Source organism: Emydura macquarii, unplaced genomic scaffold (assembly GCF_026122565.2).
Source record: "Emydura macquarii macquarii isolate MOO-44397 ecotype Brisbane River unplaced genomic scaffold, CSIRO-AGI_Emac_v2 contig_71, whole genome shotgun sequence".
Classification (NCBI taxonomy): Eukaryota; Metazoa; Chordata; order Testudines; family Chelidae; genus Emydura; species Emydura macquarii.
In genome coordinates this window covers 9,999,421-10,026,470 of record NW_027130208.1, presented here as the reverse complement: position 1 = coordinate 10,026,470, position 27,050 = coordinate 9,999,421, and the positions used below count along the sequence as shown (strand labels likewise).

Genomic DNA, 27,050 nt, shown 5'->3' with positions numbered 1-27,050 from the left:
TACATCACATTACAAAAAAAATTCACATGTATTTAATGTAACAACTCTAGTAACTTAAAGTATTATTCTTTACTTTTCCAATAGAAAAACTTAAAGTACATTGCTAAGGTCTTCATTGTCATGGGATTTATCAGAATCATGGGCTTTATGGAGCAGGATACATATACCACCTTTTTAAGCCTTTGAACTGTATGAATTATCTGTTGTAATACAGGCCAAAGTGTAGAACTAGCCTCGATGTTAAAAACTTTGTTAAACTGAATCAGTTTAATTAACTGATGTTGATACAGCAAATCAGGTATCAGACTGTACAAACTATAGCCTGTTTGTGTTATATGTTGGCTTTAGATACACATTATTCGACTGTGATCACTTAAGTTTCAGAATCATAGCCTCATTATAACAAAGTTGTATATTAATTGTTACATGAATTATTTCATTCCTGGTTGTGAAAAGTTTTGAATTTTAACATTTGTTTAAAGACAATTATTATATGGCCTCTTGGTCTTCCAACTGGCAACAGTCTAGGTTTCCACTTTTAAAGAACACATGAGGAAAGTGTTGGGAGTTCTTCCTCAGTGTTATAGTAACACTTTAAAATATCATGGCAATAAAGCAAACTTTTTAAATAGTGCAAAAGGCTGAGATACCCAGGAGTTCTGTCAAGGGTGCCTTGGAACTATATGATGTGGTGGTTGCCTAGCTATTCATTTCCTCTGAGTGGTTTATGAGTTTAGGTAAACTACGCGACATAAGCAAAAAACAGCTTTGAAATTGTAGAACAAAAAACCCAGATATAAGGACTGGTTTTTACTTCCTTAAAGTAGGCTAGTATTAATACTATCCAGCAGAAAGTCAGACTTCATGTTACCATTTGTAGGTTTCATGGCAGAAATTCTTGGCATCAAATTTAAGTCAGAAATCTGAATGTGAAAGTACCTGAAGCTTTCAACATGTAAACATATTTATTTCAACAGTTAATTCTGAAGCAAACTCCATGTTTTATGCTTTAAATAGTATCAGTCTTAGGGCATTGTGAAAAACTATTGAACTAACTCCACCATATGACTCAAGAGGGATCATCACAATCCTTTAAAGTTAGCATTCTCAGGGATAACATGGATGAAGGCTCCAACATGTCCATTCACTGATAAACTGAAAATATATCAGATAAGTGCTTGGTGCAAATGAACAGTACACTGATTAACTGCATAACAAATTTGTGACTCAGTTTAAGCACAAAGCAGCCATTACAAAGAAATAGCAAATAAGAGAGTAGACGCCCATGAAAAACAAGAGCTTTATTTAAATTAAACAAAAGTAAACTTCAGAAAAGTCCTTTTTACAAAAGCAATAAGCACCAAGAAAGAATACACTTTGTAGTCTGGAGAAATAAACAAGTAGTCTTTCAAATGCTAAAAATATACTTTAACAACCAGTAAACACATGGTTGTTTTTGACCTACAAATTTGAATCTGTATTTTAACAATTCATAAATAGATACACTGTCTCTTTGTTGCACTGTCACAGAATTAATTGTTCCCAATGAGCTGCTAAACTGCCACATGCAACTTAAGGGGACAAACACTGAAGGGTTACAGTTCGTAAAAAATGTAAGCACCTAAAAATGGGTTACAATAAATCTGATTTTAATACCTATTTTGACCAACATGTCCCTTTTTATGCATACTTTTTGTATTGTATGAACAATGTCTGTTAAAGAAAAAGTTAATCATAGATTTTAAAACTGAAGAAACTGATAAATGTCCCAAGATATTAATCATTAAAAGACAGATATTGGACTTTGGTTTTTAAAAGATACCACAATAAAATACGTTTAAATTGATAGATTACTTCAGCTACAAATAAATCCGTATCTATTTATGGCAAGTGTTCAGCGGAATGAATATGTGGAAGTAAATCACAACAATATGTAGGTTAATAATACGTTACCTAACCTTGAGATAAAAATTGTTTAAAAACAAAATGATATTTGATTAAAAATTACATACCCGTTAAATCCGGTGACGATTTTCAGAATTCGTTCCTTCATCTCCTCAAAGGGAATATATTCCACATTGGGATTAGGAGGGCCTCTTGGTTCAGGAGCAGAGGTTCTGAAGTCATCCATCACTTTCTCCAATTTGAAAATAAAATAGCCTTTAAACTGAGACCACTGAATCCTAAATAAAAAGGTAAAAAACACAAGTGACTTAAGATTTGTCAAAATAACCATATTATAACTTTGTTTAGACCAAACCAAAATCTTAGAAGAGCATCAATTTTTACAACCAGGTAATTCTAAAATTAAATATTTTTAAGCAATAAATAATTTACTGTAGCCAGCTGCAAGACATTTTATAAAGACTATTCCAAGGATTTAAGACAGGACAAAATTAAACATTTTATCTTCAACAAAAAGGATGTTGACATCACTTTCATACATAAATTTAAGAGATGAAATTTTACGAAAGCTCTTCTGCAATACTGAAGCTGAACACAAACTAATTCTTCAGTTGTTCAACTCAGAGGCCTGGTCTACCCTGGTGGCTTATGTCGAATTAAAGTCCCTTAATTTGAATTAATTACTCCCGCGTCTACACTTGTGCATTGTTAATTCAAATTAAGGAGCCTTTAAAATCAAATTAATAAAACCACCTCTGCAAGTGGCATAGCGCTTAATTTGAATTTGTTAATTCAAATTAGTGTCAGTGTAGACGCAATTGGTCTTAATTCAAATTATTGGCCTCCGGAAGCTATCCCATAATGCCCCATTTCAAAGTCCCCTCCCCTCAAGCAGCCCTGGGAAAATTTGAATCTTCATTTCCTGTGTTTGCTGCCAGCATGGAGAGAGCTTTCCCACTGTTCTTATCATGGCTACTGCAAAGCCCAAATGTGCTCCAGCATGGAGTCAAGCTGAGGTCTTAGGAGTTATTCCTGACTCCCCCAGCAGTCCACCAGCACACAGGACAGCACAAATGATCCCATGGAAGGCACATCTGGTGAGTTTTCTTTCTTATTAGCATTTCTGTCCTTGCACATTGTTTTGGGGGGGGGGGGGGGGGCGAGGGCGATCTCATGCATTTCGTTGACTGCCATGGGTGCTTATGCAGGGCTCAATGTTTTTTTTGTGTGCTAAAAAACATCATATTTATCATCTGTTGATATTACATTGAAAATTTAATGTATGTAATCTGTTATCCCTCCCTCGCTTGAAAAAAGTTTTCAGGGAAGGGCTGTCTTGTCCCCCACTGCACGGTAGGATTCTTCTCTGCAAGCAAGGCAGTCAGCATCCCCCCTACTCACCACTCAGTGAATGGGTTTAAAATCCAAGCTGTGATCATCCCCCTCTTCCCCCACAACAAGTCCTTTGCAGTTTGTCCCTTTAAGGGTTTGAAAGATTTACCCCCCCTCTCTCCCCGTATGGTGAATGAGTTTTGTCGTGGAAAAATAAAGTCTCACAGCTACATTTTAGAGTTGGATTGGGTGCAGCTTTAATTGTGACACACACACAATCAAACAACCATAGCTTATGGGGAATACTATAGCCATGGGAAAAACCCAAGTGACTATAGGGAAGTCAAGCAGCATGTCTGGATGCTGGGCAAATGTACTTCGCCTGGCTACCAGATACAAAAAGACTTATATAGGGGTTGCTTAGGTTCATTTACATGTTGATCGTATAGTGGAATTTGATTAACAGTTTATACTTAACAGGAAAGAATTATATGTACAATGGGGTACGCCAGATGTTTTCACAGGAAAGACCAAAGAGTCACTTGATTATACAACGTGGTTATCAGGTACCCTGGCTATCACCCGAAGATGGGTGGCTACACAATACATGTTCAAATGTTAATTTATATGGAGTAAGTTCCTATGGGGCCGGGTAGACAGGGGGGCACGTACCGATACTTATCAGAACAGGAGATGTCGGTTTACAGACATCAAAAGGGCTAGAGTTCACAAAAGGAGTTTGCATTTAAATGGTGGTACTGAGACATCCTGTGGGATTCTAGTCTCGGTTTGGGGCATCCTGTCAATGATTTAACCTGAGGGCTTCCATCACAGTTCAGGCTACCCAGTTTCAGGCCAGGCCTTCTATAATCAATTCTATGATTAATGCTTTGATTCCACAGTTTTAAATGCCCAGCAAATGGAAATGGAAATTTGTATCACTGTATTAATATGCTAAGTGTGGCTCCCTTGTTATTTATCTTTCATTCTACAGACACCTCGGCAGTGGACCCACTATTAACTGCTGCTGACAAACTATCTCAGCTTAGAAAAAGCAAAAAAAAGAAACAGAGATGACGTTTGTGGACCTCCTGAACGCCTCAGCAGCTGCACAGACAGAGCAAAGAGAGAGGTTGCTGACCTTAATGCAGGACAATGATCGCAGCACCACGCTGGAGATGCTGCAACTCATGCGGGACCAGTCAGACATTCTATGGCATCTTGTGGACAGAGTCCCCACTGCAGCCCCTCAATAATGCTCCTCAACAGATGGCTATGCCGCCTTCCCCTTCCCCAGCCCCCAATAGGTCTCAGAGGAGATTGTCCAGGAGGCATTACGTGCTTACCTGCACCCCGGATGTGAGCAGAAAGCTGCAGCGGCCACGCTGAGTGCTGGCCAGCAAGCTACAACCCTACCCCTGGAGGCAGTGAAAGAACCCCTCCCCCCCGCTTGAATGTAAAGAAATAAAGGTTTGCATCATTCCACAAAGTTTCTGTATTAAATCATATGTAGGTCAGGAGGGAATTCTCGGGCACAGATATCTAATGGGTTTGGGTGGTGGGATGATTATTAAAGACAAACAGAATACAGTGTGTGGGTTGGTGGAGGGAAAAATCAAAGGCAAGCAATATACTGGGGGTTTTGGGATGATAATTAAAGGCAAACAGCATACAGGTGGGGGGGGGGTTTGGTGAAGGGAAAAATCAAAGACAAGCAGTATACAGGATCATTGTTCTGCTGAATCTCTTCTATCACAGCATCCACGGAGGCATAGATCACTCTTCTTTGCATTCTTGCTCAAGTTCTAAAGTAATCCAGGATAAGCCGCGATGTATTTGTCACGGTCAAAATGAGAGCACAGGTCAGTTGGCTCCATGTTTCTGCAGCAATGGCGATCGGGGGAGTAAAAAACCAGCACAAAAATCCTTTTCCTGTTTGTTGGGGGGAAGAGGGGAAGCAGCGCTGCATCCTGGGACAATGACACTCGTCACAACAGCCTCCATGGTTAGTTGCACTGTGGGATAGCTTCCCACATTGCACTGCTTTCTAATTCGAATTAAGGCTGGCCAGTGGGGACGCAAAAAACCAGCAAAAACTCCGTAGTGTGGACAGTCTGCAGCACTTTCTATAAATCGGTTTCTGAAAGTCGAATTAAGCTCATTCGAATTAGCACTGCAGTGTAGACATAGCCTAAATTACTGACAGATTTTCAGTTCTTCAGGACATGAACTATTTTATTCTACATTTGTACAAACACTTGAAGCAATCCCAATTATTATTTATATTACAGCAGGCCTAAGAGCCCTAGTCATGGACCAGAACCCCATTGTGCTAGGAGCTGTATACACAGAACAAAAAAAAAAAAAAAAAGAAAAAAAAGACAGGCCCTGTCCCAAGGAGCTTATAATATAAGTAAGAGACAGGAAAAGATGGATACAGAGACAAGTTGGGGAATACTTGTAATCAATGAGATAACATTGGTCAGCATGATAGGCAGTGGTCAGCTTAACCATTGTCAAGTTTTTTGTAGGCATCACAGCAAAGGAAAGTTCTAAGGAGGGAACTGAAAATGGATATGAGATAGCTTTGCAGATGTTTACAGGAAGCACCTCCCAAGGGTGTTTGGCAGCACAGGAGAAATCATGAACGTGCTTGTTTGAAAATTTAACAAGTGGGTGGTGAAGGCTGGCATGAAGGCATGGCCTGATCGGAGGCGAGCATCGACAGCTAGACACTGAATGAGAGATAGGTAGGGTGCGGATTCACCTTGAAAGTGAATACAATCAGCTTACGTTTGATGTTAAAGGTTGGGACCGTAGAAGGATTCAAGCACGGGGTGACAGGATCATAGCAACAGGCTAGGAAAATGATCTTTGCAGCAGCATTCTGAATGGATATGAGCAGAGCAATGTTGCATTTGTCAAGGCCAGAGCAAAGGATGTTGCAGTAATTAAGATGTGAGATGACAGCCTAGATGAGAGTTTTAGCTGTACGAGTGGATAAGAAAGACCATATCTCAGAGAGGTTGTACAGAAAAAATTGGCAAGATTTAGATGTAGCCTGGATGTAAGGACTCAGAAAGAGGATTCAAAAGTGTTGTTCAGGTTATGGGGACTGAATGAAAGGCCCAAAGATCAAGAAATGAGGTAGGCAGGACGGCTTGCAGGGAGTGAAGATTAAGGGCTCTGTTTTCTACCAGGTGTTACTTAACACAAATAAATAATACGGAACCTAACACTGAGGAACATTAACACTCAATATTTTTTGTCCATATTTAATATATATAACTATCTAAAAGAATTATAATGTAATTCACGTGGAAGATTAAAATAGAAGAGTCACTATAAGCATCCGTATAAGAAAACACTTCTGAAGTATTAATATACATTCAAACCAACCAAGACAACTTAGCTTCTAGAAACAGCACCCAATTTCCTTTATTCAAATTTAAAATATATGAGTCTCATAGACTTCAATTTAAAATGGAGCATAATCCCATATAATAAGGCAGTAAATATTTTTCTATTTGTGTTGAGCTGGGCTATAGTAATCTTTTACTTCCAAATGGCCACGTTGGCGTGAACAATATTTTTACCTTCACCTTTATAACACAAGATACTACCTTATTCAGCCCTCCTTTCAGTCTACATCTCTGCCAAGGTACTGAAAGGAAGGTAGGACTATGGCTAAAAGACTAGAATTGTGCTAAACTAAAAGATGTGCACACCGTTCTATGTAGTTACTGGTCTTAAATGTCTCTTTAGAATAGGCGTGGCTTATATCTTTGCATATTAATTTGTGAAAGGAGAACTTTACAACAATTTTTGCTGCCATAGCTCATCTGTCTTCCAGACGTGTCAAGATTCAGAAATAAAACATGCTTATGGAAAGTCATTTTCAAACTTACACAATTCTTTTTAATGACTTTTATAGAGAATCTTCTAAAATGTAATTTACCATATAACTTCAATCTAAGTTTGATGCCAATGAGAATAATTTCCATGTATTTGAGCTTGCCAAAATACTAAAAAAGGATGGTTCAGAAAATTACTACAGATATTATGGGCAGATTCTGAATAAGCTTCTCTACATTAATCGCCACATTGAACTTGCACGACAAAGAAAAGTTCTGGGCCTCTTCAGAACACAGCACTTCCTCAGCAGGGCAGACAGAATTGTGAAACTGATGAATATAATGTTATCTTAATCCACTTGAATCTACTCCTACTGGTTTGGCTTACAGGAAGAACTTCTGGCTAACTGACTAAGCCATAGTTAGCCCTCTTCAGCTGGAAAAAGGAGTGCCATGTAAACTTCAAGAACAAAAGGGAAATTAGGAGAAAGTAAACATAGGCTTAAAGGGGGGAGGGGAGCAGCGCGTTTGAAGAGAGGAGAATATAATTCAAATTCCCCTCCCTTTGAAGACACTCAGATATGCACGGTCTTTTTAAAACGTGACAAAAAATGAAGGTACAACAACATTCAAAGTCTGAAATAGTGTGTGGTTTTTTTATTTAAAATGTAACGGAGGGGCTAAACTGGGTTTAAAAAGGAAGTGACATACCTTTGAAGGTATTGAGGGAAAAGACACTGTTAACCTCCTCCCCACCCACCTCCCAAAAACGATGGAAACTTAACTAGAAAAGAAAAAAGTGGGATTGAGAAAGACCCATACCAAAAATATGAGGGCAGAGAGAAATGGGCAGAAATTAAAGGAACAGAAAATCCCAAAATGGGAGGGCATAGATCAATTGAACAGAATAATAGTTTATTTTGGTTACCACTCCAATTAAGCTACATAATACTAAAGCAAAAGTACCATATCATTTCCAATGTATAATATTTTAGCTTTTTTTAGTTTAACCCTCATAATTGCTATCAACTATCAGACTCTGCAAAGCTATAACCATGACAGACTGAAAGCGAGAAAATTTCTGAATAAATGGCAGATTTTATAATGTGTGAGCAAATCTCAGAACGGACCCATTAAATCACCCCCATGCCAGTGCTGGATTACCCCTTACAGAACATTAGCCCATGAAAAAAGTGGTTCCAATATTGTATTAAAAATTATTTCACAGACCCATTAAGACCTTTTTCCCCCCTTACTTCCAACCTAAGTTAGTTTTCCCTTACTCATTTTCATTCAATTATTTATTCCTTCTTAAATACTACTACTAATCCTTTCATACAATATCAACACTTCTCAACTATCAACAGATATCAAATCAATGCGGACTAATATGTACTTACTAGAATGAAAGTTTATACTGGAAATCATTGCCCTGGGGTTGAAAACAGTGCCCTGTGTCATTTTATAATGCCTGAAGCCACAGACAGAAAACATTGGTGCCACCTGGGAATGTGGGAGTCACATTTTCAAAGCAAAGAGCAGAATTTCTCCCTATAAATTGAATCTGAAATCTACTTGTTTTTAATGTATTTTTAAGTCATTTTAGTGCACTGCACCTCGCCAGGCTACAATGCTGATTGCAGTTTTAAAAGTATCTTCCATCCAACATCTCAAAACATTTGACAAATACCTGTCAAGCAGAAAGTAGTGTTCCCATTTTACAGACCGAAGAACAAGCAAAATGTAAGTGACATCAAGCGCACATAGGTCATTGGTACAAATAGGAATAGAACCTAAATTTCCTGATCGCTAATACTGTGATTTATACTTGTGATTTTTAATACTGTGATTTAAACATTAGACCATGTGGGAAATAGATAATCCTGTTAAAGAACTGCCACTTTGAATTTTAAGGAGTGATTCATCCAGGTAGTGGTACACTTGGAAGGTACTTCTGCAATACACTGATAAGGACCAACAACATCTTAAGTCCACAGAACAAACAAGACATGAAAACATCACATGTTGTGCGCTTCAAATCCCTGTTCCCATTTTACATGTCCATAGGATCTTGCAGAATATTGGACGAAGCAGGGTGCAGGTAGTGGAAAGCATGTTCAAGATGAAATGATACAGGTCACAGCTGCTTGGTAATGGAGGAAAATTCAGTCTTTTTACTGAACTACTAATTTTTAGGTCCATAAAATCCTCAAGAATCCTCACTCCATCCACCGGGATCAAGATTTTTCTGTTTAACAATCTTGGCTGAGAGGAAGAGAAGTTGATCTTTTGAACCAAAGAGAACTTGACTTTCTTCTCCAGGTTCAACTGGACTTCTTCCCTTCCAGATTGCACGAGAACCCATGCTTTTCCAGGGATTTTGGTATCAGGAATGTTACGTTCCCTATTTTTCCTCACTCCATGTTAAGAACAATTAGGGCTGGTGGCAACTTGGTAGAAGGATTTGTTGTCTTTAAGATGGAATGAATAAGGTAGACCAGCTCATTTATTTCATCCTGCAGAAAAATGTGACTGGTTGTCACAAACTGGTTCAAGAGCAAACAGAAGCGTTCCCCCTTTTCTACTGATGGCCCGAGAATGTTTATGATAACCACCTCTCTCTCACAAGAAGCAGCGGGCTGATATTTTTCTTCTCTAGGTAAAGGCCTTGTCTATACTAGAAAATTGGGTCAGCATAACATCAGAGTTGTGAAAAATCCACACCTGAATGGTGTAGTGAAGCCAATCTAAGTCCCCATGTCAACAGTATTAGCTCAATGGAAGACCTCTCTGGGAGGTCAATGGTAGAACCCCTCCTGTCAGCAGCATAGGGAGTGTCTACACTGAAGCAATACAGCAGCCCAGCTGCAGCAGCACAGCCATGCCCCTGTAGCGTTTTAAGTATAGACAAGCCCTTAGAGCAAGACCTGGCTGCAGAAAGAGCAAAGTCAAGAGAATATTATCTTTCCTGACAGTCAAAGGCTCAGGATCCCTACTTATGGGTAACCATAAGTTTTGGACCAGTGGGAAGCTAGGGAGAAGGTCTTCATCTGAGTCAGAAACTGAAGAGAGAAACGCATTGTATTTCCAAACTGGTTAGGAGTCAGAGTTGATGCTAGGGTGGGAACCACTGACTAACACAAAGTGAACAATATGGAGAGGCAGCTGAGGAGAAATATAGAGCAGGACAGGGGACAGGACAGCCATGGCCATTGAATATTTAGATCAAAAGAAGCCTTCATCACCTGATACTGAAGCAGCATTAGAGGTACCTCATGTTAGACATTTCCTTCCCCTTTTATTAACCTGTTCATTGCTCTTTTTTCCCCCATAGGTGCCATGTTCAGGTAACAGCAGATTAAGCTGCACAATAAAAGGTGATTTTATGTACCAAGAAATGCCAAGTCCTGCAGCTACAAATTCTCTTCCACTGGGCTGCTGCAGACTCAGCTCAGGGGTGGAAGTCTCTCTGAAGTGGAGCCCTATCCTATAAAGATCAACCACTATAAAAGTCATAAGCAAGACATCCCTAGATTCCCTCAGAAATCTCCCTACTCAAACTGCTAGACTGAAGGGAGGAGAAAAGCAACCCAAAAAAACTAGCACAGCTGATGAGTGCAGTAACCCATGCTTGCCAGCAGGGGGGACAGCAACTAACAGTCTCAAAAAAGACAAGAGGAGTCACCAATGTGATAGGATTAGAGGCAGACCAGGCTGCTTTCCATGAGCCACGCCTTTTGGTGGTTACAGATCCCCCAGCTGATCAACAACCACTGACTGAGGCATCTTAGGTCAACATCCCAACCATTGCATTGTGCAAAACAGACTCCCCCCTGCGCTGTGTGGATATTGCTATCCCAAGCTATAGCAAAGGGGCCCATTCAGTGGGTCTGATGTGGTGGATTCTGGCCCGTGAGTTCCTGCGTATGCGTGGCACCATCTCTCGTGAACACCCATGGGAGGTCATGCCTGATCTCTACTTCTACAGAAATCCTGAGAAGATTGAAAAGGAAGAGAAGGCTGCAACTGAGAAGGCAGTTACCAAGGAGGAATTCCAGAGTGAATGGACAGTCCCAGCACCTGAATTCACTGCTGCTGCTGCTGCCACTGCTGCTACTGCTCCTCCACCTCAGCCTGAGGTTGCAGATTGGTCTGAGGGGGTGCAGATACCATCTGTGCCAATCCAACAATTCCCAACTGAGGATTGGAGTGCCCAGCCTGCCACTGAAGACTGGTTTGCAGCTCCCACAGCACAGGCTACTGAGTGGGTAGGGACTGCCACTGAGTGGTCTAACTTCAATACAAGTACAGTGAAAGAAGTAAATAAAAATCTGTTTCATACATCAAAAAAAAAAAATAGAGGCAGAAAACCTATCATTTCTAGACTGATGGGAACACTGGATACTCCTATGGGTAATCATGGGTACTCATGATTTAAAGGGAAGCCATTTATCTAGTTAGGAATGCTACAAACAAAATAACTTCCTTGTTTAGAAGAACTGCTGAACACACAACTTTGCTGAATCTCTTTTTAAAAACATTTTATCACTTCACTCAAGCCTAACCTGTTTGTGCTTTAGCTGTACCAGTTGGTAAAGCTAACAAACTTAAAAGCTTGGGGGTGTGAATTTGGTTTTCCTAGATACCAGAACCGAACACACAAGAATTTTCACATGCAATCAATAAGCTTAGTCATTTGCATACATATACTTGATTTGTAGATCAAATTAATTCAGTTCAATTGTAGAAGTTACGGACACAAATTCGACATACAATTTGCATATCTAAAGTTTGAAAGTTAGATCCTTAAAATTCATCAATGTACAAGAGACTATCAGAAGGTAAGCTGTTTGATAGGTCTATGAAGTTTATTATTTCTCAAAAACTCAAATGCTCTGATCTATCCTAAACATGACAAATGAAATGCAGGCCAACAGAAGCATTCCTATAAAAAGTCAGCGCAGTAATCAGAAAGGAAAAAAATGGGGATTAGCTGATTTCAGTTTCAAGTATTAAAAGCAACATTGTACAGTGTGTCAAAAATACCTTGAGAATGCCCCCTTACAACTAAGATACAAGACGTCTAAATATAACTGTTTGCTACAAGGGGGGCAGGGGAACAGGTGTGAGCCAACAGAATTTTTCTCCTTCAGGAACAGCATAATTTGAACTACAGAAAGCTTCCACCAATCAGCAGCTGAATGGAAATAAAAACAGAAAATGCGTGCATGATGTTCTTATATAATGAAGAATAATTTAGAAAGAAACACTGCACATCACATTCTGAGAACAAAGTCAAATGAGACACCTGCATGGAGAGGACAATGCTCTCAGGACAATGCACTCACTGAATTTGTTTACAAGAACTTGCCACTGACACATGAATCATCTCAAGATTTTATACACTGTAAGAAAGTAGTTCTTTCCAAATGAAAGCTCAGGTAAATAAGGTACAACATGTTTTCTTCTGACACTGAGAATTTATACCAGCAACTTACCAAGAACCCTGGGTGGCAGCTTATTTACATGTGTAACTACAAACTTGTTTTAAACAGATTCCCATGAGTATTCCACAAATACTGTACAAATACTTTCAGAACCAACAGTCCGGGTAAAAAACAATCAGATGGCCCTAAAAATATTTGTTGTTGCTCAGTGTTCTAGTTTTGATAGACTGAATTATGACTTTTTAAACTACCCAAATCCTATGCATTTCTAACGCATTCAAATAGCTTGGTCATCGTCTGCCAAGAAAAAAGCAAGAGCAAGAAAAAAGTTAACTCCCAGGTATGATGCAAGTATGCAAAAAAGCAACATTTTTGTTAATAGTAATAATGGCTATTGCAACCCAAGAATTGCAACACCAAAATATTAAAATGGTACAGTAATATAAACAAACATGGAAACTACACTTTAATGTTATAGTGCAGTTTGGTTTCTTAAACCTAGACTTCCCATTTCACATAGCACTCTGCAAATCAAACAAGACACTATGTTCTAGGTTTAAAAACTCTTAATCACTACTGCTACATAGCAACAGTAACCAAACATGTATATTGCACTATGATCCTGGGAAGTGTCATGCAGTAATAAACTCTGACCTTACACTCTATCAACCAGACAGAGACTATGAAGAAAACAAACATGGAAGGGAGGAGAAGGAAAAATTAAAACCAAAAAGAAAAAAAAGAAGTTATACTGGAAAATGTGTAGATCATAGGTTGAAATTTTAAAGAGAGACTGAAGAAGATAATAAGGAAGAGGGAAGAACTAGAGTGGAAAAGTCACTGGTGAGAATCAAAGTAAAAAGTGGGATTTGAGAAGGAGAGGAGGTGGCTTTCACATAGAGACAGGGAATCCATTATAGGCACAGGAACAGAATAAAAAGGGACAAAGGACAGAGGGTGAGGAATAAACAAAAAAACCAACAAGAGTGGACAGAAATGAAGATGTGAGATGGGAAACCAAAGGCTGAGATGAGGGCAGAACTGTGTACAACAATGGCAAGGAGTTTGATCCTTATGGGGAAAGACATAAGGAGCTAGAGAACAATAACATGGTCAAAGCAGAACAGGAAAATGTGTTTTAGTTGCTGAACGCTGAATGGACTTGCAAGAGAGAAGAGAATGAGTGAGGGCAGAGAGGAAGAGATTATAGTACTCCAGGGGAAAGACCACTATCATGGCACTGGAAATAGATAGGAAAGGGCGAATTTTAAAAATGTTAAAAAAGCAACAAGATTTGCAGAGAACCAGGATGAGAAAGAAAGACAAAGAAAGAAGCCAAAAGGTGACTAAGTTGCAATTACACTGTATGAAGGTGAGTTGGGTTAAGGTGAACTACTTCTTAGAAATTACACAAATTAGCCAACATGGTTCCCTTGTTGACTGAGTTTTAGAAGTTATAATCAATTCTGTTTGAGGAATATTTTCCCCACCTAAAGAACAATGGTTGCTTTCCTCTATAGCTTGACATTGTCTGCTAAAGTTTTCATTCCTCTTGTTACCATGGCTTCATTACAGCAATGCTTTATTAACAAGCCTTTCAAAGAATGTAAAGAAAACAGTGGTTCATTCAGCAATCTAGTGCTATGTTTTGATTTAATGGAAAGAACTATTAGCACATTAAGTTCTTTATGAAATACATTCACTTTACCAAGTTGTGCAAGATCATACATGATACAAAAGCTTATCCTAGCCAATTAAACAGAAAATCTGAAGTGTATCTGCTTACAGCAGGAGCCCAATCATACTGTTACTCCCACCTCCTGGGGATTTTGGGAGGGACAGCAATGACATCTAAGACTCCCCTTTTTGCTCCATCAGCCACTTACTTGGCCTTATATTGGTGGGAAGTGGGAAAAGCCCCTCTTCCTAACCTGTCTGTCTGTCATGGGAGCACTTCTCCCTTCCCCCAGCTCCCGACTACTGTGAAAGGGGGAAGCTTCATTCATCTGTTCCCATTCAGTATCAGTACATTTCCTACTCACCATCAATGAATGAATTTTAAAAGCACTAGTAAGTTTTACACTTATCTCACAGGCCTTTGGAGTATCCTTCCTGGGATAATCAGACTTTCGACCAGGAAAACCAAAACCAAAATAAAACTATTTAATAAAAAACAAAAACTGTCAAAAAAACCCTCCTACACTGTGTTTAAACAAAGAACTTGGCACAAATTGAAGCATCCAAATGGCTCTAAAAAGGCAGTATAAAAACTAAAAATAAAGAAAATCCTAGAATCCAAAGGATTACAGAAGGGTATGGAACTGCTGGGTCTATGACAGGCAGCAGAGCAGAAATAGTTGTGTGCCTCCCCCCCACCACCAAAAAAAGAAAAAAGAGTAGGCACCCCAACTGCAGCTGTCCTCAACACACAAACACATCTGCCCTGCAGCACGTTCCTAAAGAGAATTATCCAAGGCATGTTTGAACGCCCTACAGCACACTGGAAGCCCTGGTAATAACACTGTAGTATCTGACACTACTACAAGGCTTGGTCTTGAGGTGTAGGCAGCATGTTTTAACTGTGTTACAGCACTGGTCTTAACAGAACTGCAGTGTAGCTCACAAAGTTCAAGCACATTTTAGATATGCCCACACTATAAGACTAACACCTTGTTTTAACCATGTAAGAGACTAATGTATAGTAAGCAGATCCCCAACAGTTTTTACACAGTACATGGAACCTTTAACACAGCAGAACAAACTGTAAACTTCAGTAATATCTGTGGAAGGGAAACTCAGGATGATGTCTAAAGGAATCTGAACAGAGGGGGGGAAATTCAGGTTTATTCAGATCAGAACACAATCTGAAGTGAAGGTACTGCAATTATCTCAATCTTTCTGGAATTGCATCACAGATTAAAGATTCAATTAAAAATAACATTATCCTGGGGAGATGTTGAACTTCTGGTTTATTCAGATCAGAACACAATCTGAAGTGAAGGTACTGCAATTATCTCAATCTTTCTGGAATTGCATCACAGATTAAAGAAGAGAGAGAGAGAGAGAGAGAGTTCCTTATGTTAATAGCTTTCCCTATTATTGTTGATTTGGATCAGTTGTGAGCTTCTATTTTCTTTGATTTCTGTGTGTTTGCTCAGTACAGACTATGGCCTTTTAATACAACAACAAAGCAAAGTAAAACAAAAATCTAGCAAAGTTTTTAGATCTTCTTTTCACTGTTTGTCCTCCTCCTTCCCCTTTGTACAGCACATCTAGTAGAAGAAGGTATGCTCCTGAATGCAGGACTTCCCCAGAGGTACTGGCAGAAGCAGGATGATATAGTCAATTTCACTCTCCTAGTGTTAGCAAATGTTGGGAAAGCACAGCTGAAATAGATTTATCACTAGGATTATCTAAAAATTCAGGGCAATGCAATGAAACAAGACCCTCCTGCAAACTTGCACCCAATTTAAACACCAGCTTTAGGAGTCAAACACTTTGCAGTATTCTTCCCTGGCCTTGATGCAAACAGTATCCAAACAGATAATTACCAGGACTATTTTTGACATGCCTTTACTACATGCATTATGCACATGTTTTTCTTAAGTCTTCAAAAAAAAAAAAAAAAGATCAGTGCACACACACAATTTTTACCAGAAGTGTTTGGTGATGGGCAAAGAAATGGAAGACATTTCTTCAATTGCCTCTGAAAACACAGAAGATGAAATCCTGGTGCCATTATAGTCAATGGCAAAACTCTCATTAACATCAGTGGAGTCAGAATTTCATCCCTGATACTTGTATATCATTCCTATGTTGCCTCAAAGCAAGTGAATGAACTAAGGAACCAGCAGAGAGAATTACTGTCCAGAGGCTAGTGTGTTGCTATACTATGTTAAGATGACTAGTTAGTAATTTAGGGTGAGGAAAGGAAGTGTCACTATCACTCTATAATAGATCTTATATTGTTTTTAACCTAGCTTCAAATATTTTCAATTTAAATTTCTCAACTTTTTAGAATTATTTCGTCTCCATGCCCTCTCCTGCACCCTTGATATTTTGATATACCAAAATATTTCAGTGCTTCTGGTTTGGAGATGGTGAAAATAGCAACAACTATCAATGCACTGGGAATTAACATTGGAAATTCTCAACAGTGATAATAGGATTTATGTATTAAGAATCTAATTTTAATTGATGCACAAGGGATCTTAAATGCTTTCAGTATGCAAACAAACACTTAGTAAGTTCTACAGTCCTAACAATAAAAGTTGTGAGCTAGGGATAGATTTCTTCATGGTCCTACGGTATAACACTATATGTAATACATGTGATTGTGTATTTATTGGGGGTGTTCTACGTTGCTAAGAAAAATGTATTTCTTATTATGTTAGCTAATATAAACTGACACACAAAAGGTAAAATCCTAGTGAAGACAAGCAGTTTGTAGTTTTAACACAAGTTAGTAGGATGAAGCATGTGGACTATGGGGCAGTCTAGGGTTTATCTTGACCTGCTAATTTGTGTTAAAACTACACTAATGAGTATTCACTAGGATTTTACCTCATGTTACCTCCCCCTAGTGAAGACAAAGTCAAAAGAGGCAAAACATGGAATTTCTCAACAGTTCAGAAGACTTTATTTACACTAGTAGTCAACAAACCAAAACAAAATCCTCGCTTTCTTTTTGTGTATTTGACACGCTAGATCCAGGCCTAAGGAATTAGGAATACACTCTGGCTGTATCTACTGGCAAAACTGGTGCTTATCAGTGATGCTCCACCAGTGGTGAACTGCAGGTTCCATGTTTCCCAGGAAAGACAAGGCCTGGTTAAGGAAGCTGATAAATGATAACAGTATTAAGGCAATACCTTTGAATATCAAAAGCCAGATTCTGATCTAATACTAGGTTTATACTGGTGTAATTCTACTTAGTTCAGTGGAGTACCACAGTGCAAACTGGAGGTAAGCAAGATCTGAATCAGGGTTCAGAAATTTTCAAACAGGCTGATCTCTTTAGGTAATTTTACTAAGTAGGATGAATTACTTCAGCTACCCTTCATTTTTCTCCCTTTAAAATGCTAATGAAGGCTGACTGATTATAGAAATGTAACATTTTTGGTTACTAATTAGATTGCTAAATTGAATACATTGATACATACACACAATGGCTTTGCAAAATCTTATTTACCTGTTCAACTAATGCTCGCAGTAAGTTGTTCCAAGCAAGCGTGACCAATCAACTTACGCAGAATGTAAACTATTCTTTTTTTTAATTTACATTTCCAGTGCTGTAGCTACCACCACTGTTACAATGGCAGGCCTGTGGTGGGAATGCCACTCATGCTGCCTCAGTTCAGCAGCAGACCAAGTTGAAGAAACGTTGCAATAACCTCTACTGAATCCTCTGTGTTCCAGACTTACCCTGGCAAGGCCTGTTCCCTTCCCTAACTTCTACTATTTGAGGTAAATGTTCTGTCAAGACCACAACAATCCTGCACTACCACCATGAAGTCCTCTCTCAAGGCTTGCCTTGTTCAGCAATCCCATCCCAAGGTCTACAGAGGGAAAAAGAGAGCTGGTTTATCATCCCTCTTCAAACAGGGGCAAGATAAACAACAGTTGTCCTCTCTGTAAGCATGATTTAGGATGGGACAGAATTCCCAGCCTGCACAATGGGTCTGAGAGAGTAGCACTTTAAGTGAAGTAGTCAGTGAAGCCCCTATGAGAAGGATGGGGGGAAGTTAAATTTAAATCCTAGTTGGAGAGGACAAGGGAGGTGCTAAAGCAGCTACTACAGCTTTGAAGAGCCACTATTGAGAGAGACAGGACGTTCAACCTAGCTACTGCCTCTCAGGGAGGTGGATTATCTATTCCAGATGGCAGAACCTCTCCAATCAGTATAGGCAGTGTCTACAATGAAGTGCTTACAGTGGCTGTGACACTAACATTTCAAGTGTAGATAAGCCCAGAGTATAAAAAGAACTGATGAAGATGCTAAGGAGAAGAAACCTAATTAGTGGAGGTGACAGAATTGATGAGGCAAGGTTAATGAATGACTAGAAGGGGAAACTGAATAGTCCTGGGTCAGGGTGTGATTAAATTAGCTGGTGCATAGTAGTGAATCAATGGTAAGGTGAGGAATGAGGGAGTAGGTAATGAGAGAGAGGAATAGCTTGATGTTTGTGAGAAGAACAGCATGGTGCGAAGTGTGCTTGTGAGGCCTGGTATACACATAATAGAGAGAGAGTACATACAGTGGCATGGGAAAGAGTTGTATGTAGTGCTCACACATATGTTGATATTTATGGTTATTCTGAGCTAACATTATTGCCTACACAGGAAAATGTTCTTGACGCTTTAGCAAGGCTGATACACAATACATTCAATGTGGCGAGTTAGCATTGTTATGAGGATCTTGGATTTTGCATTTCCTTACTCAAAGTGTTAATTCTGCATTAATGTATCTTCGACATATACTTTAGACAGATCCAAAAGGGCTCAGCACCCAAAATTCCACAATGCGAGCTTCCGGATGCTGAAAATCTGCCCATTAAGTTATTCATCTCTTTCCCTCCTCTTCTAAAAAAATCACAACACAAAAGACAAAACCCACACAAGTTCACACTTCTGGGAGACACCCGTACATTTTGTGTACAGCACAATGATGCCCCCACAGCATTCAAATTGCACCATCACTACACAGGTAATCCTAAAAGGGCATTGCACCAATACCTCCATAACATCCAGGGACCCAACTTACCACCTGAGAAGATATGAATAGGAGGGTTCCTGTAGTCAAGTTTCCTGTGCTCTGTAGGCCTGAATGTACTCTAGAGTACTAACCCCAGAGCCTCAGAAATTTGAATTGAATGTTTGATCAGACAATCAAACATCCAAAAAATAAGCCCATTTTGGTATGGGATCAAGGATGGGAGATGCTTGAAGAAAATCAAGAAAACTTGACCACTTTAACTTCATTTTTGAAGTGTGTACACTAACAGTCACGTGCACACATGCACTGCATTTATCTATAAGTGCTATATTGCACTTGGCAAAGCACTTTTAAGTGGCACTTAATTAAAAGCTTGACTTAGCAAAAACAAACATTCCTCACTGGAGAATTACCCATGTCCTGTTGCTGAAGTTTAAAAGTTTGCCTTCTTAGTCAGTTAAAGTAAAAAACCAAGATAATAGAAAAAAGAATCTCTCTCCAGTAACTCAAACAGCTGAATGGATTTGCCTCTTATTTTTCCTACCAAAATAAATCCAACTTTATTCTGAGATCAAGCTTCATCTAACTTTCAGTATAAAAGGAGCTTATCAGAAAGTTACAAATGAAAGTCAGATAAACAGTTTTGTGATCTTCTCTATATCTACTATTGAAAGTGCTACACTGTAACGTACACATGTATAAAGCAAAGCAAATCTGAAAGTAAAATAAAAAGAACATTGTTAATAAAAATAGTTTAAATTATAGCAGGCAGAGCCTTTGAAGTTAAGCACATGTTGCTACAAAAATCTACACACACTGTAACAAGCACAAGACTTAGCATACAGAATGCCAAAATATATATGTGAAATGCCAGAATGAAAATATGAAGAACTTCTGTCCACATTTATAGCCATCTTCATCATTTAAGCTGTTCTACACCTGGCAGCACCTTTTTCACTCTGGTTCAACAAAAAACCAGAACCGATTGGAGTTCAAGAAGGAAGTTTAAAAAAAGTTAAGTAAAAAACTGAAAACTTTCCACCAGCAAGAGTAAACAAAGATATTAAAATGTACCAAAATATTAATGAGGTTTAAATGTACCCCTTTTTGTTTTACTGTAGGGAAAACACATATGTACAGAACAGGCTGGACATTTAGATCATTACATGTTATGCTCACTCCAAGATATTTTTCAAATGCAGAACATGAGAAACTGAAAAGTTGTCTCTTGGCAGCTTCTTATGAATGCAGTTAGACAGAAGTTGGGAAAACTTAGAAAACAAGAACAAAGAGGGGGGGAAAACAACTGAAAAAAAGAACAAACAATGCAGTCTACAGCCTAAAGTAAAAATGTTAAAAACCAAAATTAGATAAGCACAAAGTAATGCACTCATAGGCACTTAGAGCAAACAGTGGTGCAAACCCACCAATTCCTGGTCACAGGTCATGAATCAGAGATGTTCTCAAGTATAGAAAAGACCTAAACTACTTGACAATTAATCACTTCTGCCCTGAGCCCAGATTTCTTCAGTTTTGGTAGGATTTTAAGGATGCCAGAAACAAATACGTTAACTGTAATGAAACATCTACATCACATCTTTTACAATAGGAAACGCTATAGTTAAGACTGCAACTTAAAGGTTACCTGAGTGCATGTTGGGTGTATAAAGACGGCCTCAAATATTTTTTAAAACTTTGCTTGTTTTTTCTATCTTAGAAATACCAGGAACGTACAATCCTCTCTCTCTGTTTTTACTATATGTTTCTTCAGAAAACCCAAAGAAATGGATATGAAGCTCTTCTGCCATTAATTGAAAGGACAGAGAAATGAATCCTTAATTCAGAGACTCTTCCTTTCAATTGTTAGACATTTGAATTAAGTGGCAATACTAAACAACACACTCCCACACAGTTTTGAGAAATCTGCAAAAATTGATCAATTTTTCAGATTTTACTTCCTTGATATCGGAAATGTCATAACTACTAGCTCTCCAGTCACCTATAAAGACTTCCTGGAAAACAGTGTTTTTCTACATTACATTAGGGTTTGTGCAGCTCCACAATTGATGCAACCAGGTTGTTTTTCTTTATAACTATTGAGTGGTGTAGTTTAAGACCTACACCGTGGCAGAAAACAACTGTGCAACTTCATAGCTATCCAGGTAGGATTTTTGAGAAGCAGAATTATTTTCTGCCAACCCACTCAGGCTGAAAACTGTTGATAGAAAGCTGTTTCACAACCACATTACAAATAAGATGGTACTAGGAAACAACTTTCAGCTAACAGTTTTCAGACAGTGTGGGTTGGCATAATTTTTGCACAGTATATATCTCAAAATAAAACATGATTTTGCACAGCTCCACAGTGCTTGGATACAAATGCAGGCCACAATCTTTCAAACACTTAAGTATATGCTTAACTTTGCTCACAATAATAGTCCCATAGACTTCAATGAATAAAGTTATGCATGTGCTTGAGCCTTTGCAAGATCAGGCTTTTACTGCAAGATGCAGCTAACCCTTGCAATCAAGTTTAGCATTTGCACATTTATACCCAGGCTTCACACTGTACCTATAATATTTTTAATTACAAACCCAATCCCTTCCGCCCCCCCAACACACACACACACACACACAGACCAAGTAATTTTACTCAGATGAATAAATCCCACTGAGTCAGAGAGAACAATTCACATGAGTTAGCATTCACAGGATTAACACCTAGGCCATTAAATGTGCAACATAATGTATAGCATGTTCTTGCTCCAGTGAGAACTTCAAGACCTTTTTTTCTTGACATTTTAATTTTCAAAACCATATTAATTAAATTTAGTAACTGTTTACCTAACATAGAGGGTACGTTGCCACAGAAGGAAAAAAATCCTGCATTTTAACTTCATGTTATAAAGCATATATAAAGTTTGGAAAGAAACCTTATGAAAGCCACACCACATCTACCTGAAAACTAGAGGCATAACAAACTGAGGCAAAGACAGAAATCAAGATAGCCTCATGTTATATCATCTCATTAGCCTCCTTCCCTGCCAACACAAATCCTTTTTGTTCACTTACTTATATGTCAGTAAGCATATGTACAGTTCCATGTAGCACTGGTAAAAGAGAAATGTTGCCAATGTGCATAATCTCCAATATAGTGGACCCTCCTGAAAAAGAGGGCCCTAATTATTTAAATAATTATTTTACTGATACTGAGGTTTAGCAACCATTAGACACTAGTGTCAGTTTGGACAAACATTGCCTCTGAATATTTCAATATACAATGGGTAAATAAGTTTTGCAAAATATTAGAAGAAGAAATAATGCAGTTCTTGAGGACTAATGGGACCAGAATTACGTGTAATGGTGTAGCTTGAGTACATATATTGCCTTGTTTGTGTACAAAGGAAAACACTGGAGACTTGTTGAACTGCTACTAACAAATGTGAAAGTATTATCAAACAGCCTAGAGAAACTGAAATAGCTGAGTAGTTAGAAAAAAATTCAGAGGGATAACAAAAGAAAATTTTGAGAACGTACAGGGCCATCATTTGTATAAAGTGTGAAAAATGTGTGTGTCCCAAACACCACAGAGCCCACTGCAGGATCAAAGCCTTTGTTTGCGTAACTGAGTACAAAGTTAATCCATGTATTTCCCAAACAGCAAGCAAGCAAAAGTAGAGAGACAGTTACACTGTATCACCTTCCTCTAAATTCCCTATGACAAGGGTTTTCTTATATATTTCCTATGCATTTTAGAAATCCTTTTATAGTTTCCAAAATAGAGTGTAGATAGACAAGAAAACAAAAGCCTCTAAGAAAATTTCAGACTAATGTAAGCTATTAGCATACCTAAAGAGTAATTTTACACTTTATAAAAATAGCATTTCTTCTAAAAGAAGAAAGTATAAAGACTCATTAAGCAAAAATATCTGTATTACAGCTGTGCCTTATTCTGCTGAGCTGAAGCCTTTGATTCAAAGAGCAAAGTACATTTCAGAACTTCAGTTTTCCCTTCAAGGCCACAAATTCAAGCAGTAGCAGCACACTACATTAAAAAATAGATCGCTTGCAAGTTAGACACACTATAAATTAGAACAAAGCTCTGTGAATCAGTGGTTCCTTAAAAAAAAACAGTGGTATAGACACATATTCCTTTTGAAGCTTGTAATCTGGCTGTAGTAGGCCTCAAAAACAAGGAGGCAGCCTGGGAACCAGAAAGTGAGCAACTCACCAGCAATGCACTCAGGGAAGCCTTTCCCCTTCCTGCCAAATAGTGAGACAACAAGGAAGTCACCCAATGCAGCACCAGAGATTATCCCTGACAAGGAGAGAGATATTCCAGCTCCTTTATAGCTACAATGTCCCTTCCAAGAGAAATGCAAATGGCCCCCACCCAAGTTAATGTTAATCTATAAAACAAAGTCTGGGGAAAGTGAAGTGGGAACAGTTGTGTGCAGAGTGAGAAATAAGGACCTAATGAAATGCAAAATAACCAATAAGCTCCCACACACCTCTTGGACAGACAGCATCTAAATTCTGCCTCCTCCCCCATAAAAAGCAGCCACTGAATGCAAGACAGCCTCTGAGTACACTACACAAAGCTTGCAAAAATGAATCAATCTCCAAGTCACTTCTGTGAACCACACTATCAGATATCACATTCGAAAGAGAGATCACATTACACATTAAACATTTTCTCTTTCAGGCTATGAAAACAGCTATGAGTGTTATAAAATGTGGAAAAAGCAAATGTTCATTGTATTTAATAGGGTCAACGACACCTGACAGATGACCCTGCACCAAGTCCACACAACACACAAGGGGAAACTTCTCAATCACACCAGATTAATATGTATCACATCCAAGTGTGAAAGGAAATAAACTGAGTAAAACTCAAGAGGTCTTCAACCAGCAAGAACCGCAATTGGAATGAAGGAGAATATATTTACCTCCCCAAATCAGCATAATCTGTCTCTGGGCCTAAAATTGAGACAGTTCTTATAAGCCTCAACTGGGGAAGAGGAGTGAAGGAGGGGTTCAGACTTACATTGTCTCTCCAGTCTTGGCAACATGACAAAGAAACTGATCCAGTACTGGACACGCTTCCTTCTTCCCCCTCTTCTCAAAATCTGCAAAGGGCAGGAGGGAGTGGGGGGGGAAGAAAACCCCAATTAATACTAACGGACTTGGTCTGCAAAAGCAGCTCCCACAAGAACCATTTCCCAGTCACCGTGTGCTGGAAAGCAGAGCCACCCTCCCCCCTTCCGCCCCACTCAAGCCGCACGCAGCCTTAGGGCCCTGCGCCAGCCTCTTACTGCTTCGGAGGAGGGAACCGTCTGCATCTGAATGGCAGCAGTAAGTCACTCGAAGTTGACTTGCAACTTCTCTGGAGCGGCTACAGCCGCGAGAGAGGGGCTGATGGACTCCGGCTGCGTCCAGGGAGGCAGAGTGAGGCTAGCACGAACGGGGCTGGGGAGAGAAAGGGCAGGGGTGAGAGGTGGGCACGGGGCAGGCGCACGGGGCGAGCGGGGGCCCTTGGCGCCGGCAGGGCAAGGGGAGGATCAGCTGTGAGGAGGGGGAGGGGCAATGGGGGCCCTCCCCTCCCCCCCAGCTACCCTCTGAGAGCCCAGGACAGCTCCTCCCCCCCAGCTCTTCCCTCATGTCTCTGCCTCCCCAGCGGGCGGGGGGGAGGGAGAAAGGCTTGCTTCTCCACCGTCCTCCCAGCCCGGGGCGCTGCCTCCCCGCCGGCCCCAGGGGGCCGTGGCCTCCCCCAGCGCAGGGACCCATCCGCAGGGGGTTCCCCCGCTCCCCCCCCCACCTGTCCCCCGCGTGGGAACCCCAGACCGGCCGCCGCCGCCACCACCTTTCAGCGCCTCCTGCAGCCTCTCGACATCCATGATCCGCCGCTGCCCCCTCTCCGCGCTGCTCCGTCCGTCCCGCCTCCTGCCCCCCGCCCCGCACAGGAAACAGGCAGCCAGCGGCGCAGACACACAGCGCGGCGGGCTCACTCGGCCAGCCTCCGCTCCAACATGGCGCCCGGGCCGTCACCGTGCGCGCCGCCGGCGGCCCGGCCCGCCCCCTCCCGGCGGGGGCGCGCGGGGGGCGGGGTCCGGGTTGCTGCTGCCTCTGACGCCTGCCTGAGGCGGAGCAAGTGGGGGATGGGCTGGGCAGGCAGGCAGGCGGGCGGGGGCTGTGACTAGGCTCGGGACACGGTGCTTTCTTCCCTCCCCTCCCCCCCTCCGGCGCGTGCGCACACAGACTCGCACCTTCCTTCCACACCCACACCCCTCCCATACTTAGACTGGGGGGCTACCCAGCCTCCTCACGCACCGGCCACACACAAAGTGGGGGGGCTTTCCATCTCACCCCACACACACCTTCCACTCCTAGACTGGGGGGGGCCTTTACAACCCCCACCTACACACACCGGCCACACACAAACTGGGGGAAACCCAACTCCTCCACACACACCTTCCACACCCAGACTGGGAGGGTTTCCCCTCGTACACACACCCCACAGATATACACACACACATCTTCCACACCCAGACTGGGGGAGGCTTCCCAACCCCTCCCCCTCACACACACATCTTCCACACCCAGACTGGGGGAGGCTTCCCAACCCCTCCCCGTCACACACACACCTTCCACACCCAGACTGGGGGAGCTTCCCAACCCCCTCCCCCCGTACACACACCTTCCACACCCAGACTGGGGGAGCTTCCCAACCCCCTCCCCTCGCACACACACCTTCCACACCCAGACTGGGGGAGGCTTCCTAAACCCCTCCCCCTCACACACACATCTTCCACACCCAGACTGGGGGAGGCTTCCTAAACCCCTCCCCGTCACACACACACCTTCCACACCCAGACTGGGAGGGTTTGCCAGCCCCCACAGACATACACATGCCTTCCACACCCAGACTGGGGGGGCTTCCCAACCCCCTCCCCCGCACACACACACCTTCCACACCCAGACTGGGGGAGGCTTCCTAAACCCCTCCCCCTTACACACACACCTTCCACACCCAGACTGGGGGGCTACCCAATCCACACACACACCTTCCATGCTTAGAGTGGGGAACTACCCAAGCACACACACACACAAACGTCTCCCACACTCAGACTGGAGGGGACTCCCTACTCTTCTCCCCAGTCCCCACAAATTGCACTCCAACAGGTGCTTGCACCTTTGCTTGTGCCACCTAATTGTCCCTTATCTCTCTTTGCCTATGATATTATTTGCCTTTGCAAAGTATTTTTGCAATATTGCATATATGAAAGATGCCATGTAAAATAAAGATTCTTTGTACTAGAATACATAGTGTGGCATAGTATGAATGAATATTTTCTATTGCTTTCAAATATGGGTGCAAATGATCATCTGTGTTAAAATTACATAATTATGTCCTAGAAAATAAACCTAATAGGATTAAGACATGTTGCTAGTGGGATAGCCACCCAGCTATACTTGAATAGATATTCCTTATTTGAGATCTAAAATGTGCTTATTTTGAGCACATGTGCTCCCATTGATGTATTAAAGTCAATGGAGAGACTCACATACTTAAAATTAAGTATATATGTAGTAATTTGCAGGATCAGGACCCTAGTTTGAACATTATCAAATGGGACTTGTGCTGGGACACAATGACAGACTCTGCTGAGGGAGACAACAGATATAGGTACTGAGTAGATATAGTGTGATGGACTTCTGAAAGCAGTTTTAGAAATGTTATTTTTAATATATATTCTTATAATGGTCCATATATTTCCCTACACAAAAGCCCACAGA

The 27,050-nt window shown here is 40.7% G+C and overlaps 1 protein-coding gene and 1 pseudogene across 2 annotated transcripts in view; one reads left to right on the top strand and one right to left on the bottom strand.

Moving 5' to 3' along the window:
* Positions 1–25,381, bottom strand: part of PPP4R2 (protein phosphatase 4 regulatory subunit 2) — a 38,019-nt gene extending 12,638 nt beyond the window's left edge. Inside the window, exons 1-3 of one of the 2 annotated variants that reach the window (XM_067542485.1) lie at positions 25,117–25,381; positions 24,301–24,382; positions 2,013–2,183 (exon numbers count right to left, since the gene is read on the bottom strand). In XM_067542485.1, the coding sequence (XP_067398586.1) occupies positions 2,013–2,183; positions 24,301–24,382; positions 25,117–25,150 (287 nt within the window). In that variant the 5' untranslated portion in view covers positions 25,151–25,381. Of the gene's footprint in view, positions 1–2,012; positions 2,184–24,300; positions 24,383–24,568; positions 24,719–25,116 lie in introns of those variants that run through there. The other variant, XM_067542493.1, reaches the window with a different exon arrangement.
* Positions 10,703–11,524, top strand: LOC137147903 (small ribosomal subunit protein uS2-like; annotated as a pseudogene).
* Positions 25,382–27,050: the final 1,669 nt, after the last annotated feature.